At 41.4% G+C, this 20,996-nt stretch overlaps 1 protein-coding gene across 5 annotated transcripts in view; it reads right to left on the minus strand.

Annotated features, from left to right (window-relative positions):
- LOC138975116 (SANT and BTB domain regulator of class switch recombination-like) overlaps positions 1 to 20,878 on the minus strand; it is a 39,153-nt gene extending 18,275 nt beyond the window's left edge. For 4 of the 5 annotated variants that reach the window (XM_070347776.1, XM_070347774.1, XM_070347773.1 and 1 more), the window contains exons 1-17: positions 20,814 to 20,878; positions 20,222 to 20,408; positions 19,514 to 19,676; positions 18,644 to 18,713; positions 17,827 to 17,867; positions 17,105 to 17,296; positions 16,745 to 16,803; positions 15,215 to 15,309; positions 14,590 to 14,655; positions 13,574 to 13,660; positions 13,029 to 13,094; positions 9,043 to 9,364; positions 8,511 to 8,659; positions 8,030 to 8,053; positions 2,675 to 2,783; positions 2,006 to 2,123; positions 1,520 to 1,598 (exon numbers count right to left, since the gene is read on the minus strand). In XM_070347776.1, coding sequence (XP_070203877.1) covers positions 1,520 to 1,598; positions 2,006 to 2,123; positions 2,675 to 2,783; positions 8,030 to 8,053; positions 8,511 to 8,659; positions 9,043 to 9,364; positions 13,029 to 13,094; positions 13,574 to 13,660; positions 14,590 to 14,655; positions 15,215 to 15,309; positions 16,745 to 16,803; positions 17,105 to 17,296; positions 17,827 to 17,867; positions 18,644 to 18,713; positions 19,514 to 19,676; positions 20,222 to 20,368 — 1,787 coding nt within the window. In that variant the 5' untranslated portion in view covers positions 20,369 to 20,408; positions 20,814 to 20,878. The remainder of the gene's footprint in view (positions 1 to 1,519; positions 1,599 to 2,005; positions 2,124 to 2,674; positions 2,784 to 8,029; positions 8,054 to 8,510; positions 8,660 to 9,042; positions 9,365 to 13,028; positions 13,095 to 13,573; positions 13,661 to 14,589; positions 14,656 to 15,214; positions 15,310 to 16,744; positions 16,804 to 17,104; positions 17,297 to 17,826; positions 17,868 to 18,643; positions 18,714 to 19,513; positions 19,677 to 20,221; positions 20,409 to 20,813) is intronic. The other variant, XM_070347775.1, reaches the window with a different exon arrangement.
- Between the last annotated feature and the right edge of the window lie 118 nt (positions 20,879 to 20,996).

A 20,996-nucleotide genomic window follows, 5' to 3' on the forward strand; every position in this document is an offset into this window, starting at 1 on the left:
GCGTTTTTATCACATTTGAATCGGACTTGTGGCCTTTCAAAGTTGCGGTGACCTTTGACTTTCAACAGAGGTCATATGTAACAGTGGTTTTTAAAAACATAATTTAGTTGGCTCATATATCTGAGACAAATGATCGGACAACAGCCCTTTACATTATCGTGACACATATTTTTCTGAGGCACACTGGACAGTAATAGTGCAAAGGGTGGGGTTAATCAAGGGAGTGAACCCCCCCCTAAAAACACTACCAACCTGTCGGTTTTTTTGTTTTTTTTAATGCCGTTTTGATCGCTCTTGCGTTTACAACCCATCTCATCAAATCGTAATTTATTTCCAGGCTACCAGCAATAAAATACCTCAACATGAGGAACAAATTTAAAATAAACTCTGGCAAAAGACGTGACGTCACAAAGTTTGAGTATGCGCAACATTTTCGTTTACCAGTGCACTTCGTTACCTGCCCATTGCTGCTTTGGGTGATATTTTTTAAATGACTATTCCTATGCAGATGTTTGTGTAATTGGCCGTTTTCAAAACATACCCATTTTTCGATTTTTCGGTCCAAAATTCAAAACGGGCACTGTCTTCCGAGACTCATAGCTCCGAAACGAACCCACTACCCTATATTTTGTGTGTGCTGAATGCATAGCAGACAGATCGAACTTAAAAAATAACCAACTTTTGGGAGAAACCAAATTATATTTAACGGGTCCAGTGAACTACCTTAAATCATAATGCCTTGCTTGTGTCTTCCCTGCAAGCGGCTCAACATTTTGTCAGATAACTTTTTTTCTGCATAATTAGTGTGTGTCTGTCTGTGCACTTAAAAGACCACCGGCACGGTTGGCCTAGTGGTAAGGTTGGCCTAGTGGTAAGGTTGGCCTAGTGGTAAGGTTGGCCTAGTGGTGAGGTTGGCCTAGTGGTAAGGTTGGCCTAGTGGTGAGGTTGGCCTAGTGGTAAGGTTGGCCTAGTGGTAAGGTTGGCCTAGTGGTAAGGTTGGCCCAGTGGTAAGGTTGGCCTAGTGGTAAGGTTGGCCTAGTGGTAAGGTTGGTCTGGTGGTAAGGTTGGCCTAGTGGTAAGGTTGGCCTAGTGGTAAGGCGTCCGCCCCGTGATCGGGAGGTCGTGGGTTCGAACCCCGGCCGGGTCATACCTAAGACTTTAAAATTGGCAATCTAGTGGCTGCTCCGCCTGGCGTCTGGCATTATGGGGTTAGTGCTAGGACTGGTTGGTCCGGTGTCAGAATAATGTGACTGGGTGAGACATGAAGCCTGTGCTGCGACTTCTGTCTTGTGTGTGGCGCACGTTAAAATGTCAAAGCAGCACCGCCCTGATATGGCCCTTCGTGGTCGGCTGGGCGTTAAGCAAACAAACAAACTTAAAAGACCGCTGTCAATAATGAAACGTTCCAACAACATACCTTTCTTGTTTTCTGATTCTTGAAACATGAAATAATAAAATGGTTCTATAGAATGTTCGTCAAAGTAAACCTGTGTCTGCTCTTGTTCAGACTAGAACTCACTCAAACACGGGAGCATGGAGCAGAATGGCTTGTTGGTTGATGGTCACACGCGATCTTTTCGTGCCTTTCGTCCTCCTCACTGTATCGTATAACAAAACAAATCACCGGCATCATTCTAGGATATCTCTATCACATAATGATCTCTGGACTTTACAAAAAATGTACTTCTAGAGTACTGAGGGTAAATTTCTGTTACTGTCACTAAGTTTAACAAAATAACAGAAAAGCAACAAAGCTGAAGAAAATTCAATATAGAGTAATGCAAACATAGAAAGTGTGGTACGAGAAAACATGTGTATTCATAAAAGACACATGCATCACACAAGCTTGCAAGCACGCGCGCATGCACACATTCACGCACACAAACGCAAACAATCACACATACATACAGACGCACACACACACATGAACACACACACAGACACACACACACACACTCACACATACACACAGACTGATGTCTTGATTATTTGACAGCACACCCACCAGCGCCTGTTGACTCCTCATCACCAATTTCGTCATCACTCCCGCCAAAGTCATCGTCATCGTTAGAGACTTCTCGCTCAACGGTCAGTGCCTGCAGGCTTGGAGGTGGCCGCCCAGTCTGAAATCAAAACATCGTCCAGTGTGAAATGACAGCAATACAGCGAATGCTAAGGTTGAAGAAGAACAACAGTTTCAATCCCCACCTTCATTCTAAACAATGCTCTACCCCTGCCACTGAGAATTATGCCACTTAGTTTTTAAAGGTACAAGCCTGTCCCTGATTGCATAATTATGCATGGTTACATAACAGTAATGCAAAATCCTGATGTTCATTGAGCAATGAAAATGCTGTGCAGTGAAATCCCCATTTTAAGACAAACAAATTTGAGAATAATAAGGCCTTAAAAAGGAGAGAGTCCTAGGGGGGAGGGGGGGTTCTTAAAAGGGGGGTTTCAGTGTGTCTGTATTTGTACCTGTGATCTCATAGCACCAGCAAGGTGGATGAAAGTCGGTTGTTCATTTCAATGCTTGTTATTCTCTTAGATGCCAGGAGACAGGTTCCGAATAACTCTCACTAACTCTAGCTATTACACATGTCGTATGCATTTAGAGTGCTTACTTACCTTTGTTTATTATACCAATAGGTGGAGGCCCACAAAACCAACTCACCTCAGTTCTGTCATCACGGCCAGCCAGACTTAGTGACGGAACAGTCGACACACTCGAGTGACAGTTGCTGGCGTACACTTCGTTTCCAAACACCTCTGCTTCAAGCTCGCTGCACACATACAGACAACACAGTACAGGTACAGGTCAAACAATTTCCTAACAATCGTTCCAAGGGATTCAAAACTTCAAGAGCAGTTCTTTTCACTCAGGATCATCTCAATAATTTAAGTAAAACTGGCAGAATAAGTTTGCTTTGGTGAGCTAATCGTATGGTTCAAACAAGTTATTTTAATATCCTTTGAATATTTGTGGTATAATTTACATGTTTTCTTGTATCAAGTTTGTGTGCATGCATTGCATGTTTTTGTCGAATTTCCCCTGAAATCAGAACTGAGAGTTGAGTTCAAAGGGAACAGTGTAGTTTAATTGATCACAAAATACTACTTTGCTCTTACAGATAAACACACCTGTAAACGTAACTTGTTTTGCTTCATTTTTACATTTAGTCAAGTTTTGACTAAATGTTTTAACATAGAGGGGGAATCGAGACAAGGGTCGTGGTGTATGTGTGTGTGTGCGTGTGTGTGTGTAGAGCGATTCAGAGTAAACTACTGGACCGATCTTTATGAAATTTGACATGTCAGATTTTTAATGACCAAAGTCATTAATTAATTTTCAAGCCACCAAGCTGAAATGCAATACCGAAGTCCGGCCTTCGTCGAAGATTGCTTGGCCAAAATTTCAATCAATTTGATTGAAAAATGAGGGTGTGACAGTGCCGCCTCAACTTTTACAAAAAGCCGGATATGACGTCATCAAAAACATTCAGTAAGTGAGAATTATTCGGAACCATTCTCCTGGCACCTGAGAGAATAACAAGCATTGAAATAAACAAGCAACTTTGATCCTATGCTGCATTGTGTTTTGCAAAATATTAGAATAACAGAAAAACAGTAAAGGTGAAGGTGAAGGTGAACTCTATTACACATGTCGTATGCATTTAGAGTGCTTGCTTCCCTTTGTTTATTAGAACAATGCAGCCAACATTTATCAAACAAGTCGCGTAAGGCGAAATTACTACATTTAGTCAAGCTGTGGAACTCACAGAATGAAACTGAACGTAGTCCGCCGCTAGTGCAAAAGGCAGTGAAAGTGACGAGCCTGTTTGGCGCGGTAGCGGTTGCGCTGTGCTTAATTTCATAGCACGCTTTACTGTACCTCTCTTAGTTTTAACTTTCTGAGCGTGTTTTTAATCCAAACATATCATATCTATATGTTTTTGGAATCAGGAACCGACAAGGAATAAGATAAAAGTGTTTTTAAATTGATTTCAAAAATTTAATTTTGATCATAATTTTTAATTTTTTTAATTTTCAGAGCTTGTTTTTAATCCAAATATAACATATTTATATGTTTTTGGAATCAGAAAATGATGAAGAATAAGATGAACGTAAATTTGGATCGTTTTATAAAAAAAGATTATTTTTTACAATTAGTCTTATGTTCCTTTCAGTGTTCTCTTTCAAAATACAAGTAAATATCACTATGAACGATGGAATGAGTTTAATAGAGAATCATTCTCTTTCTCACAAAAGTCTGTTTCGTGCTAATGTTATCATTTTCAACTTTACACATAAACTGGACATATCGATCATTATAAAGCCTTGATATTCCATTAGATGTGCCATTTGAAAACTAACTATATGAGAAGCATTTTATAGAGAAGAAAAAATATTGAAGAACATAATTGACAAGACACTTACAGAAACAGCGAAGCAAAGCTAAGATTACAAAGCAAGTTACACAAATAGAGATACAACAAGCACAAGATACGTCAAAAGTTTAAATAAATTTCTTGTTTTTAAATTTTTAATTTTTTTTTTACATCTACTTAAGTTGTACCAGCTACAGCAAAAATACATCTACTACAGTCAAACCTGTCCTGACGACCACTTCTCTGTAACGGCCATCCACCTGCCCATTACGACCACCTCTCTGTAACGACCATCCACCTGCCCATTACGACCACCTCTCTGTAACGACCATCCACCTGCCCATTACGACCGTCCCAAAAGGTCCCGGACGATTTTTTTCCATACAATTCACCATTCTATACCAACCAATGTCTTTAGAGACAATTACTGTTGACCGGTTGTTATAGACAGGTTTTACTGTACTAAACAATGAATGTCCTGTGACCTTAGTGAGGGTCTTACTTTTTACAGTTATATAGAAGTCCCTGTGTAAAACAATGTGAAGGATTTCATTTCAGGCTGTCCTATGACAATCTCTACACTATCAAAACAATCCAAGCAATATTTGTTTGTCTGTTTGTTTAGGTTTAGTTTGGTTTTTTTGGGTTGCTTTTTTATATCATTTTGTCGTCAAGCAATTATATATATGGGTCGTTCCACAAAGCTCAGTACCACAAGAGGGTCATGACTTTAGAGTAAGATTTCAGAATGTTTTTCTTGCTTCTCGAATGATATAAGGATATCAACAGACTGCAAATTGACCAAAGAGATAACGATAATATAATCAAGAAAATTGTTCGTTGGTTAGTGTTTTGTATGAAAGCAAACACTGAAAATGACGTCAAAAATGGCGGTTTTTTGGTGACATGCTTAAATCTTGATTTTAAGTATCCGTGTGGCTGCTAATGAAATGCGACCAAGAACGATCCCCGATATACATCTTCATTGTGTTTTGTGCTAGTGTTACAAATGCACTTAGATCTTTTTCCCTACACATGTTTACAGTGTGCATTTGGATCGTTAAAAAAAACCGGTTGCCTACGTAACATTTGGTTTCCAAAACCAACCGCGAACTACGTGAACATGTCTATAACTTCTGCACGCACGAATAATTAGGCACAACTGATGTGAAATGAACGTGTTAGAATGTGCGCCGTGTAAATTTGATCCGATTTGAATGTGATTTTGCCTTTCGCGTGTCGCCACTAAGCTTCGTTTCTATTTGTTCTGGTTACGCTGGATCGTTAAAAATGATATTTGTCACTTATCAACGCATCAAACTTGGTGTTTCTTTCGCCAGTGATGTTCTTCAGCATCGGTGAAAGGTTTTTCAATAAAAAAAAATCCATATATTTTTGGAACGCAGCAGGCGTGGAGTGTTTTGTGAGTCGTTACCAACGAGGGACGAATGTTACGTAGGCAACCTTTTGCGACTCTTCGCTCTTAAAGTTAATATTTTAACAAAATTCGACATTTCAATGTTTTATTTTGTCATAGACGTGCTCGGTGTCTCTTGGTCAAGTCTTAGGCTATTCTTTGTAGTCTAGTCCTGTTCAAGTTGTAAGAGTTAAGGGAAAAAAAACGTTAAATTTTCATCAAAATTGGAACACACTCGACTATATTTTCTTTCCGAAAACGATAAATCGAAGAAAATCAGATTAAATGCTGTTGCGAAATAGATATGTGATTGTAGATAAAAGTCATGTGTATTTTTGTGCCAAATATCGTGCATTTCTGATGTATGATGTTGCTGTAAAACCGTTTTCTAGAAATCCAATATGGCGGCTGTTTCCATAGCAACGCCGATCTGTGTCCATTAATATTTGCACATTTTTCATTGATTGTTATAAGTCACTTCAATGACTACCAAGAACACTAGGTTATTCCATGTATTCTCCAAGTTTAATTTTAGTGCCACGCATCGCCTTAACACTAAATTTCTATGAATTTTGGGCAAATAATTTCTGAGGCTGAATTTCTTCCCAACTAAGAAAATTGTAATGACAAATCCAAATGTGGTGTTGTTGTTCTGTTTGTTCTGGTGGTTGTTTGTTGGGTGAACGCTTCTCAGTCAAACGCAATAAAAGTGAGTTGAGCAAGCGAAGTCATTTCTTGTTCTTTACTTCGCAAAGGTTCCCGCTCAACTGCCGAGATCTTTCACAAGTCTCGCGGTCTCACGTGATCATACAGGCACGCATCTTATTACTGCAATGCGCAAAACAACCCAAACAGCGCGCAACAATGTCATGGACAGTCATCGTCTCACACAAACATGATTTCTTTGCATTTTTGATCAGTTCCCAAATAAAATAGATATAGATATGTCATGTTTGCTTTAACAATTTGCACAAAATATTAGGCAAAACGGTATTCGCAGAGACGCGCTCACCGTCTCAACCTTCGGGTTTCGGCTAACCTAGCCTTACTTGTCTCTGTGATAACCTGATTCTGGGCATTCAGTGTACATCTTGTTGCTACATGTTGACTCAATGTTATTTATTGACTCACACGAGTGGATTTGTTTGTTACTTCACACAGACGATGTTTGTTTGTTGTTTGACACAACCAAAAAATACGTTTTTGTTACCTATCACTAGTTCAGTTTGTTTCCCCTGACTGCATTTTGTTCGGAATACGCTCTAAATGTGAAGCAAAAAAAGCTTGTTACTATATACTATGGCTTTTTGTTATCTGTTTTGTGTGTTTAGATCCCATGTTACGTTAAACATGTGTGATGTTACACAACTTTCCGACCACCCCTGGTATCCAAAAAGATTAAACTTTAATCTTTTGTTTAGCATGGCAACGTGACATATGTCTATATCTTTCACATAAACCGTAAAAACAACCTATTCAGACACTTTCAATTTCCATGAGGCATGTCACACTTTTGGTACACAGCTTTATGGAATGACCCATATATACCACAATTTTGGTATGTTCTATCGATTAGCAATTGCGAAAGCCAACAGACCACAATAGAATTCAGCTGACAAAATTGAACCCTCTCCTCACTTGCAGATCCTGAGAAAAGAGCTAGGGTAGATGGAAAGGAGATGGGGGCCCGGTAGCTCAGTTGGTAGAGCACTGGACTTGTGATCGGAAGGTCGCAGGATCGAATTCGGGCCGGGACGGACATGGGTCAACTTTATGTGCAGACTCAGAGACGGAAGCCATGTCCCACCCCCGTGTCATCACAATGGCACGTAAAAGACCTTGGTCATTCTGCCATAAGTGCAGGTGGCTGAATACACCTAAACACGCAGACACCTGGGTAGCGCGACTCCGTTGCTGCTAGCTTTTCACTGGTAGGAAGCGACCCGAATTTCCCAGCGATGGGACAATAAAGTAATGAAAAAATGAAAAGTATAAAAAAAGGGAAGAACTATTTCAAGCAGTATTTAGAAGCACCAAACCCCTTAACTTTTCACTTTTTCTTGGCATGACAGCATCCACAAAATAGATATATATATATATCTGTTTGCTACAACGCTTCTACACACTTTAAATTTGAAACAGCAAAAGCACACAACACCACAACTACGCAACACTGTGACATCACATCACCAAAATCCTTCACTGCACACGGTTGAACACTTACCGCTTCTTAGCACTTGCAGATGAACTATAAGTGTGTACACAGGAACAAAACGGTTATAAAAATGTTACACACACTAGCTGGGTCAACTTCACACAATATCCAGACCAATAACATGCCATACTGCTAGCGTGAAATAGTCAGAGCGTGAAATATTCATTCTTGAGGGAGCATTCATTTATTTCTGCCTAAATAAAAGCAATCACACAACCAAACACATATATATATCTGGCAAATTGAATCACACATGCACAACCTGAAAATGAGTTAGCAATTCCATTAAACTGGCAACAAAAGTAGCAAAATCTGGCCACTATAGACTTCAAACTTGTAAATTAAGAGTTGCATGCAAACACATACATTTAAAGCACACAACAAAATCAAATTCATGCAGTATTTTCATTTTGTACACAGCACACAATTTCACTCCTGGTATTAAAATGGTAGATACATCCTATCAAAAGAAAAGGGGAAGCAACTTTACCTCACATCAGACAGTCGTTGAAAGGGGACGCAAATGGCGTCGCGCCGAGACAGAAGGTCGTCGTACACGCGATGCATACCCGTCTTGAGCGCTTCCTTATCGGAAGCAGGATCTGAAAAGCTGATGATATGGTCCTTCACACGACAGCCCTGCACAGAAAAGAAAATACAGATGAAGACTGTGGCTCCTCACGGGGCACTCCAGTATTACCGTGGACACCCTAGGGCCCAAGTTAAGGATTCCCCCTTTTTAATACCATTTGTCTACATCTTGTGCTCTCACACACACACACACACACACACACACACACACACACACACACACACACACACTCACACACACACACACACACACACACACTCCCTACCAACCTTGTTCTGCACCATAGGGTCAAAGCAGACAGTCTAGCTTCAGGTGACAACAGGGGTAGATGCCCGCGCACACACCCCCCCCCCCCCCCAGCCCCTCCTCTCTTCACCCCCACTCCCTAACCCCCCCCCCCCACCACCACCCCTACTCCACCCCCACCAACCTTGTTCTGCACCAGAGGGTCAAAGCGGACAATTTTGAGGTGACAACAGGGGTAGACGCCCACGCTGGACAGTAGGCTGCCAGGGTCGTTGTTGTCATAGCGAGGGGCCTCGGGGTGAAAGCGACAGTGGCCGAACTCTGTCAGCGGGAAGGTCTCGCCGCAGCGTGAACAGTGGAGGGAGTTGACGGTGCCCCACACGCGCCAGTAGACGTCGCGCCATGTTTTCACCTGTGTCTTGAGTTCCACCAGCTGGGTGTTCACGTCGAAGCTTGAGTCCTTCACGTGGCTGAACGACAGCTTGCCGTGGTAATCCACCGTCATCCTGAAACAGACGATAAAACATTGCTTTCTGTGTAACTGGAGTGCACGAAACACTTTCCTTTGGTGAAAAAGCCAGTCAAACAGGTGTGGGTTTGGGCAAATAAATAGCCAGCTAGAAACTGCTCTGTCAACTTAAAGGTTGGCAAGAGCATAATTATACCAGGTGACCACAGCAGCCAGACCTATCACAAACACCTACTCCACATCCCCCGGGTGTGCTGTCTACCGACATACCAGGAAACTAAAGGGGGGAGTTTACGTCCTCTCAGAAACTATTTCTATTTGGGACAAGAGTTGTTGATACGCTAAGGAGCTGGTAAAAGTGAGAAAAGAGGGGAGGATGACGGGGTAGCAGGAGTAGTGATGATAAAAGTTTGTTAAGAGGGATAAATTCTTCTTCTAGATAGTGTGATTTAATATAATTGGGTTTGGCACCCGTTGTCTCCAAGAGCATTGGGAATAGGATGTTAAAAGTATACGTTTATTTTCCAAAAAAGTACTTTATAAAAAGTGATAAAATTTCAGAGCCACTTTATAAAATCAAAGGTTAAAACAGGTGATTCAGATTTGTACAGGGAGGGCTTAAAAGCAGATATGTACAGCACATAGGCCTTTTTTTCATTTCACTTGCAGTTTAAGAAAGCTATCTATGCCACAGTGACGCACCGAACACATTCGCTCACACAGATATGGGGTATATACGCATGGTACTGGCCTCTAAATAATGTTGCGTATAAAATAGTTTGTCGTATATTGACGAGTAATTACATACATCTAAAATAGTTTGAGAATAAAATAGATTTTCGCCTAAGGAACGAACAAGAGAGTAGTTGGGGTATGGTGTGGAGGGTCTATTAGGGTGTGCGGTGCACAGCTACCGTCCCGCCGGGTGGAGCCCTGGCCCTTCGCTCCCGGCAGGGGGTGCCGGCGGGCGCGCGCACCCAATAGTAGTTGGGGTATGGTGAGCGAGAGTTGAGATGTGGTAGGTGTGACGTCTCGAGACACGAACCCCCTTCCTTCTGGGGTGGGGGTGGAGTGGGGTGGAGTGGGGGAGGTGGGGGACAGGGACGCGTACCAGCTGTACGCACAGGGAGGTGGGGGGGTGGACCGGTGGAGAGCCTTTTTGAACGCGGCACTGTGTTTTAAGCCCGTCCGTTCTGTTAGGCTGGGGTGAAGGTCGGGGGCTGACATACCAGAAATGTAGAGCTACTTTAAATAGCTCACACTCAAGGCAGGGAGACAACTCTGTCACTGCAGAGCAGCTGCTGTGAAAGGGAGACTACTGCATCACCCTGTCACATTTATGACCAAAAAAATGCAATGAAGATACTAGCCGCATTCTGAGACAGTAAGAAGAGGAACTGAAGGACAGCTTGCTGTGGTAATCTATGATATCCTGAAATGAGCGACAAACGTCATTTTCTTTGTTGTTACGTTTACAACACAGAAACACAATGAAGTTTTCAGGACCATTTAAAAAAAAGTATGGAATCAATGGAGTTCTGTTCAGCAGACAGTTCATTAATATTTAAACCAAGGTCAAGGTGACAAGCATGCAAAATCACATCAGCATGCCCTAAGAATTTTGTTTTAACTTACAAAACTTTGAATCATGTGAATATGTGTGCGCACTGAACTTATAAACAAGTCGCGTAAGGCGAAAATACAACATTTAGTCAAGTAGCTGTCGAACTCACAGAATGAAACTGAACGCAATGCAACGCAGCAAGACCGTAAACTCGTAGCATCGTCAGTCCACCGCTCATGGCAAAGGCAGTGAAATTGACAAGAAGAGCGGGGTAGTAGTTGCGCTGAGAAGGATAGCACGCTTTTCTGTACCTCTCTTCGTTTTAACTTTCTGAGCGTATTTTCAATCCAAACATATCATATCTATATGTTTTTGGAATCAGGAACCGACAAGGAATAAGATGAAAGTGTTTTTAAATTGATTTCGAAAATTTAATTTTGATAATAATTTTTATATTTTTAATTTTCAGTGCTTGTTTTTAATCCAAATATAACATATTTATATGTTTTTGGAATGAGAAAATGATGGAGAATAAGATGAACGTAAATTTGGATCGTTTTATAAAATTTTTTTTTTTTTTACAATTTTCAGATTTTTAAAGCCACCAAGCTGAAATGCAATACCGAAGTCCGGGCTTCGTCGGAGATTACTTGACCAAAATTTCAACCAATTTGGTTGAAAAATGAGAGCGTGACAGTGCCGCCTCAACTTTCACGAAAAGCCGGATATGACGTCATCAAAGACATTTATCAAAAAAATGAAAAAAACGTCTGAGGATATTATACCCAGGAACTCTCATGTCAAATTTCATAAAGATCGGTCCAGTAGTTTAGTCTGAATCGCTCTACACACACACACAGACACACACACATACACCACGACCCTCGTCTCGATTCCCCCCTCTATGTTAAAACATTTAGTCAAAACTTGACTAAATGTAAAAACAAGAAGGGCAAAGCCCATACGACTCACATGCTTGACCTTGACCTTTACATGACCTTGACCTTCAGGGTCAAGGTCAAATAACTAAACCTAGCAATGACATCATACACTAAGAACTGCTTTACACATTTTTCCTACCAAAATACATGTGACCTTGACCCAAGGTCAAGGTCATCCAAGGTCATGCAACACAAAGCTGTTAATTCAAGACATAGGAAGTACAATGGTGCTTATTGGCTCTTTCTACCATGAGATATGGTCACTTTTAGTGGTTCACTACCTTATTTTGGTCACATTTCATAAGGGTCAAAGTAACCTTGACCTTGATCATATGTGACCAAATGTGTCTCATGATGAAAGCATAACATGTGCCCCACATAATTTTTAAGTTTGAAACAGTTATCTTCCATAGTTCAGGGTCAAGGTCACTTCAAAATATGTATACAATCCAACTTTGAAGAGCTCCTGTGACCTTGACCTTGAAGCAAGGTAAACCAAACTGGTATCAAAAGATGGGGCTTACTTTGCCCTATGTATCATATATAGGTGAGGTATTCAATCTCAAAAACTTCAGAGAAAATGTGAAAAATGTGAAAAATACCTGTTATTTAGACAACATTTATGGCCCCTGCGACCTTGACCTTGAAGCAAGGTCAAGATGCTATGTATGTTTTTTGGGGCCTTGTCATCATACACCATCTTGCCAAATTTGGTACTGATAGACTGAATAGTGTCCAAGAAATATCCAACGTTAAAGTTTTCCGGACGGCCGGCCGGACGGACGGACGGACGGACGGACGACTCGGGTGAGTACATAGACTCACTTTTGCTTCGCATGTGAGTCAAAAAACCAGCTAAAGCAAGGACAATCAACACACACACACGTAGGTAGACAGGGATGGCCAAATCGTCCGCCCGATCGCCAGGGGAGAATAAAACATCCGCCGGGCTAGTAGAAACCGCCTGGCAACTCGCCCTGCTGGCCAGGGAAAATGCTGCTCAAATGCAACATTTGTGGTTGTCACATCGAGTTTCAAAGCCATATAAACACTGCAGATACAACTGTGGTGTGTACCGGGCCTGCAAAATTTCTGGCACAGGCTAGTGACTTTTTTGAAGTTACTCGCCCGGTTGGCGAGTTAAGATTTTGAGATTCGGCCAACCCTGGTACACAATTACAAGTTGAAACACTTACCTGCTTGGCATGCAACGCACTTTCTTCTCCAGGCTAGTTGTCAGCAAGCGACGACAAACACTGCAGCTGCAAAAAAATTATATGAATAACTAACTGTTGATAAACAACTTATATCCCACAGAAAATGCACATGCATCTAAAAAAAATATATATACATACTTCACATCTTTTTAAGCAGGAGAAAACAACAGCAAAAACAGGAAAAGAAACCAAGAAAGCACCTCTGTAAATACTGGCCTATATATCCTTCCATTGCTAAAATCAGTACTGGATAATTGCATTAGGCCCCCCCAAAAATAGTCTGTTTACGGTAACATAGGCCAAAAAAAATAGGGTCGGTAGGTCGGGATTTTTTTTCCCTCCAAAAAACCACATATTTTTAAGTTATTTTGCCAAAAAAACAATGACTTTTTTTTTCTTTCTTTTTTCCCAAATGCCAAAAACAAGTCTAGGGTCGCGCGAAAAAATAGGATCGGTCGGGATACCGTAAACAGACTATTTTTTTGTGTGGCCTTATAACAGTCACACAAGGGACATGAGCTCACCGGAAAATGGTGGCGGCGTTCTCTGGTGAGTCCGGTGAGGAGTAATCCGGAGAAAACAGCTTCTCCAGTTTCTTGGCAAAAAGTTTGCTGAAAAAAAAGTATGTTATACATGTTGTTACACAACTTCTATACTTGTTTACTTAAAAAAATTTTTTTAAAAAAAGGCTCATAAAACTTTATTTTTGTCATAGGCAATATGAATCAGAAACAAATTAGCTGCTGCTCTGGCTCCATATATAGATTTCGAAGAAAATGCCAATGGCAAGTTTATACTTTTTGTCCCAAGCTTGACCCTATAATATTGTGACCCGGATGGGGGCCCGGTAGCTCAGTTGGTAGAGCACTGGACTTGTGATCGAAAGGTCGCAGGTTCGAATTCGGGCCGGGACGGACACGGGTCAACTTTATGTGCAGACCCAGAGACGGAAGCCATGTCTCACCCCCGTGTCATCACAATGGCACGTAAAAGACCTTGGTCATTCTGCCATAAGTGCAGGTGGCTGAATACACCTAAACACGCGGACACCTGGGTAGCGCGACTCCGTTGCTGCTAGCTTTCCACTGGGAGGAAGCGACCCGAATTTCCCAGCGATGGGACAATAAAGTAATGAAAATGAAAAAGAAAAAAAAAATGTCCACAAGTCATCAAACCCTAAAAGCATTGGGAAGTTCATAGATCGTCTTTATATGACATGGTTTCTTCATCTTCTTCTGTGGTCAAGGGCTGCAACTCTAATGAACACTCATCTTTTTCCACTAGCGCTTATACTTATATGACCGTTTTTTCCCCACCATTTAGGCAGCCATGGGAGGATGCTTGCTGTGAGTTTTTGTGTTTCTATAACCCACCGAACTCTGACATGGCTTACAGGATCTTTACCCTGCGTCTGTACACATCAAGGGGGATAAAGGCATGAGCAGGTCTGCACGTAAGTTGAATGGGGAGATCGAAAAAATCCCCACCTGTAACCCACCCATCTGACATGATGTATTCAACAACCGAAGACAATGATTACCTTTTGAATTTGTCTTTCCTGTCCTTGATGTCATCGGCCTCATTGTGTGTGAACAGATCGGTGATGCTATTCAACAGAATGCAAATAAGGCACAGAGGTTATAAATAATAAACTTCTGGGTGTGTCAGATGTTCTTTGAAGATTATAAGGAAATGAAATCTTGCATGTAGAGACTGATTAGTGCTCATGCTTTACAATATATGTCATGCTGTTTGACAGTTTCTTCACGGTTGTGGGTTAATAAAGCTATGAATACAGTATCTTGACATAAGAATCCATGTACTTTAAACACACACAAAGACACCAAGCACTTGTATACTTACAAAAGAATACACACCACGCACACACACACACATGCATATAATAACAAAGGCACCAAGCACAATGCATCCATACATACTGGCACGTAAGAACACACACCACACACACAATCTCTCTTCTCTATTTCTCCTAACCCCATCTAAACCATGACCTATCAAATCAACCCATTACCCCATCTAAACCATGACCTATCAAATTAACCCATCTCTGAACAAAACAAAAAAGATTTACTTTTCAAAAAACTTATCACAAGAAGTTTTACAAGTGATATTTTGTGAAAAAGCTGCACATTTGTACAACTTACCGTGTGATGAGTCTGTCATTGATACAATTCATGTTGCAGTTGGTACTGACAATGGCTGTCATGTTGCGATGGCAGTACTTGATGCACTCTTGAACCTGAAAACATCGCAATCAACAGTTAGGATGACGTTAAAAGCACACGCCTTCCTGCCTGTAAACAGTTGGGCTCGATCACTATCTCAGATCTGGCCTGGTGTCTACGTAGGATAAGAGTCCATCCCTCTACTTGGACATGTATCCAAAATAAACACCCTAACCACTTACTGTCATGAGTTAATTTAAAAATGTAACAAATTCATTTCTCAACAAGCCACTGTTTATTTTTGGTATGTGACCGGTGTGTGTCGGGCGAAGTGGCGCAGTGGTAAGACGTCGGCCTCCTAATCGGGAGGTCGTGAGTTCAAATCCCGGTCGCTGCCGCCTGCTGGGTTAAGAGTGGAGATTTGTCCGATCTCCCAGGTCAACTTATGTGCAGACCTGCTAGTGGTCGACGTAACCCCCTTCGTGTGTACACGAAAAATCTCTACTCTTAACCCACCAGGCGGCAGCGACTGGGATTCGAACTCACGACCTCCCAATTAGGAGGCCGACGTCTTACCACCACGCCAGTGCGTCCGTCATATTAACTAAATGATTAGCACGACTGGGAAGCAAGGAAAACTAGATTAGTAAACTTTAAAAAAGATGCAAAGATAAAAGAGAAAACGTCAGTGAATCAGAGGATAATAAGGGTTTTGTGTGGTTTTACTTCAGCAATGCCATTCAAACAGATACTATAGCAACACAAAGTTGCTTTTAGTTTGCTCTCTGTCATGAATAGAACATTTCTGTAAATAACTCTTTCATGGGGTTTTAATCAATGGTGTGTGTGTGTGTGTGTGTGTGTGTGTGTGTGTGTGTGTGTGTGTGTGTGTGTGTGTATGTGGGGAAGAGTTGTGCCCCTTGAAGGTGAGGCAAGCACCTATCAGTGGCAGTATTAAGCTGACAGTATCGGAGGGAATAATGAGCTCCATTGTGCATTTTATCAAACAAACAAAATCATATCAAACCGATACACCACAGCCCAGAAAAAAATCAGATTTAATTCCAAACATTGCTGATTTTGACAAAAGGGTGGGTCGGGGGGTCGGTGGGTCGGGGGGCTCTAAGTTTTGTTTGATCATTCACTTTTGTGTTTGTGCCAACGAAATCGGGCTTTGAACAAAAAACAAAAACAAACCAAAAAACTCATAAATGTGACCCTCCACCACGAAATGAGTCGCATGTCACCTCGCGCGGTTCTGCGCTAGGCTTGATATAAGTCCGGGGAGTGCCTGGTAACAGTGTGTGGGTCGCCTTAGTCACAGGCTTATAACTCAAACAGTTTTCGCTCTTTTCTAAAACGGTTTTCACCACTGAATAGAGCATAAAAATCTCGTTACGAAAATGTAAAAATATGAAAATCATGCAAAGGTGACATGCGACTCATTCCGTGGTGGAGGGTCACAAATGATCTTGTCTTATGATTGATGTTTGCTGTAAAAGCACTTACCAGTGTGTCCATCTTCAAGAAGTCTGAAGAGATCAGGATTGACACCACATTGTTCGCCTCTGCACAACAAAAAGAAAAAGTTTTGATTTCAAACACCTAGTCCTGCCTCCTCAGCATCATTCTAGTAGTTTGAACTGAGAAAAATGTGTTATTTGATTAACTGACACCTACCCCCCCCCCCCCCCCCTCCTCTTTTACATACGACTGCTAGCCTGCCTTGTAACTAAAAAATGTTAACACCTCTGTTCAAAACATCTGTAAATTTACCTCTATTATAAGACCACCTCCTCAAAAAGACCAAACTTTCTCAGATGTTGGCGGTCTTAAGGGGGCATAATCCACTGTATCAGACTCACTCACCAAGCTTTGGAGAGTCGCCTATTTCCTTGTGTCCTCGTTTAACGTAATTGATCAGCCAATCAAAAATCTGCACGTCACAGTGTACAGAAATATCCACCTCCTCGCAACGCTGCGTATCAGTTGATAGATATTCGGCAAAATACTTCATCTCTGCCACGAGCAGATCTCTTGGACAGTAGAAGTCTTTCTTCACTAGTAGAAAAAACAAAAGAGAGAAATCTCTGTCATTGTCAAAGAGCCAACTTGCCTGGAATAATTGCAAAAATAATGAAAAAACAACTGGTCATTGCTTGACATGACCAAAGGCAGCCCTCAGATTTATTCCGATTGTATTTTACTTTTTAGAAAACAAAGACCAACAGGATGAAAGTTATTCACATCAAGACAAATGAAATATTAACCTATACAAAGTTTTCTCTGTTTCCGATACAAAAACAAGTTCACACATATATACTTTCTCCCATCCCCCCGCCCCCCCCCCCAACACACACATACTCCCCCCCCCCCCTTCCTCATCTCTCATACATGTATATATGAACTCACAAAAAACTTGCATACACACACACACTTTCTCACATAAACTTACACACACTCAAACTTTCTCTCCTCCCCCCCCCCCCACACACACACACTCCCCCTTTGTTTCTCTACCTCAACCATCATGCTACAGTACTTTAAAAACCTATTCAACATCAACCTTTTTGGTAAGACTGAATACTCACAACTTTTTGCTTCATCACATACATGAATCACCATCATCGGTCTGAAACACACACACACATATTTGAAGAATAATGTTAAAAATCCATTCTTAACTTCTGAGATGTGACATAATGATTTGTTAGGAAATGACTGTCACTTTTGTGAACAGAATCAGTACATTGTAGCGACGGGCGCAATGGGTTGGTGGTAAGACGCTGGCCTCCAAAGCGGCGTATGGCTGCCTAAATGGCGGGGTAAAAACGGTCATACACGTAAAAATCCACTCGTGCAAAAACATGAGTGTGCGTGGGAGTTTCAGCCCACGAACGCAGAAGAAGAAGAAGAAGTACATTGTAGCATAAAAGAAATCAGCATTTCAAAAGCCTGAAGTTTAAGACCCACCACATTAAGACTCCCTCAACTTAAATACCTCATTTTCTGAGATGATTTATTTATTGTGTCAGTAAATTTACCTCTGTTATGACACACATTTCTCAGATTCTAGATCTTAAAAGATGCCTTTTTTTAATATTAAGTGCCAAAATGTAAAACGCTCAGAAGTATGTTAAGGTTTGCGCCATATAAATACCAGGCCTGAAAGTGGCGAGTATTTTAGTCGCCACGCCGAGTAGAAACATGTACCTGGCGAGTAGAAATGTTCATCTACTCGCCAAATGCGAGTAAAGTTGCGGAAACAAATTGTTGGTTCGGCTTGTAAAATTTGCTCTCTGGCTAGTAAATGTTCGGAATCACTATTCAAAGGCAAGTACACCATTTTGTTTTACTTTCAGGGCTGAATACCCTTATTATCTTTATTATTCTCTCATTTAAACTCACCCTTGTTCTCCTCCGTCCCCACCTCTGCCTCCCCTGAGAGGGGAATCCTGCCCTTGCCCATCTTTTGAATCTGCAACAGAAAGATGTTTTCAGAATTCTATGTCAGCAGACCATAGCGCTTGTAGCATTTGCAGGCAGCTGATTCTACTTGTAAACAAGTAATGAGTTACAAAAGCACTTGTTTTAATCATGTTCCTGTGTAAATCATATTTCTTTTCAAAGTCCAAGGGCAATTTTTCTTTTGAGCGAACATGCTGTTCTTTCTTCTCCTATTCTGTTTGAACCATCACTTATCTGTTGGTGAATTGAACTAGAAGAGACTGCAGAGTACAGCTAAAAGGTATACGTCACCTGAATTCAAGTGTATTTAACCATCAAGATGGTGCAATGTACATGTATTACCAATATGGGGTTCAGGCCGAAGAAATAGCTCAGTCGGTAGCGTCGCTGGCTTCAAAACCAGTTGTCGTTGTCAGCGCGGGTTCGATCCCCATGTTCGGCGAGGGATTTTTTTCCAGAGTTAACTTTGTGCAGACAGTCCTCGGTGTCTGAACACCCCCCTGTGCATGCATGCACTCGATAAAGAACACAAGTTCACAGCAAAAATCTCAGGGCTTGGAAACATAAATACACGCATGCAGGAAAAGAATGGGTAGGGCAGTACTGTACAGCAGCTCTCTTGCCCAAGTGAGAAAGCAACACATATTTCCACGAGAGTAATCTCACAGGACTACATAAAACCTTATCCTTCTTTACTTTAATGTGTTTTCTAAGAGGACTGCCTTTGCTCGAAGGGTACTTGTCCCACTCCCACCGCACTTTTAAACAGAGAGGATCTTAGAAATAACAGTTTTCACCTGCATACCGTACCTTTCTGCTTGGCAGAGTCAGTAGAGCTAATGATTTGCCTGCCCATGGCATCTTCCTCAGAGAGGCCAGACAGGACAGTGGTACCAGAGCCCATCATGGCTTTGACCAGCTGCTGGGCAGCCATACCGCTGCCTGAGAGCAGTTCTTCATAGCGTCTTGCACACTGTTGGAAGAGAGGCAATGCAGATCTATAGATACAAAGAAAGTCATGCATCACGTGTAACTTTGCGCTCCCTCCACCATCCTTGTACGATTATGCTTTTGATTGTTGTCTTTGTGTTATGAGTAATGCGATGTGGTTCTAAAAGACACATTTCCATGTTTATGTACAATTAAAATGGACATTAAAGTATTTTTATCTAATCTATCTTATCCTCCACCTGCCCCAGTAACTATCAGGTACAATCAGGTACTATCAGGTACAATTAGATAAATCCAATACAGTGTATGCAGAGAAAAACATCCAGAAAGCAAACACATGGAAGTGCATGTCCACACATAAAGAAGAAGAGGCAAAAGAAACTCACACACACACACACGCACAAACATGCACACACACACACACACACACACACACACACACACACACACAAACACACACACACACACACACACACATGTACAGTGACACACTCTCACAAATACAACGAAAAAAACACAACAACAATCTAGACTGATGTAAAACCCACGCGCAACTCTCGTAAGTACCTGACTCGGTGTGGTGCCAGGAATAAGTCTGGCAATAGCATCCCAGTTCTTGGAATGGAGGATGTTGAAGTCTGCCGATTCTATCAAGGTCTTGAGAATCAGATCAAGGGTCACGCCAACCCGTGAAGAAGGTTCAACACTTGTCATGATGGTTCGGATTGTGTTTTCCTACATCAACCAGTGATCCCTGTTCCATGTATAACAAAGCAAAATTATGACAAAAATGCAAACAAGGCAGAATCAGTGCATCGAGTGATCTGACTTTCGGTTTTAATGTCATTTTTTCTTGTCAATCAAGATGAGATTTGAATCTTTCATACACACACACACACACACACACACACACACACACACACACACACATTGGAGTGGAAAGAGCAGACTTCTGTTATCTTTTTGCACAGACAGGTACTAACTTATGTAAAACAATGCAACATTCCGCTCTGGTCAAACATGAGATTCCCTCTTCAGGGCCATCTCTTCTCCCCCATACTTCCGTATACAAGTATAATGTGACTTCAGGCAGCCATTTTCGAATCTGCACAATTCTTGGTCACTCTTTACAAACTAGAAAAGATGCAAAAATGCGTACACTGGGCGAGTTTGCTCTTTCTCTGTGTCCCCATCTTTGAGCTTCAAGCTAAACTGAGAAGCTACTCGTTGTCAGGCAGGAATGTAAGCGTTCTAGGAATTTATCCAACTAAGAATATAAATTTGTCAAGCTAAATCAATTAAAAGTCCTTGCTCTGATCATAAATTTCCAAAACGTATCTAT

This window comes from Littorina saxatilis, linkage group LG9 (assembly GCF_037325665.1).
Source record: "Littorina saxatilis isolate snail1 linkage group LG9, US_GU_Lsax_2.0, whole genome shotgun sequence".
In the NCBI taxonomy this organism is placed as follows: domain Eukaryota; kingdom Metazoa; phylum Mollusca; class Gastropoda; order Littorinimorpha; family Littorinidae; genus Littorina; species Littorina saxatilis.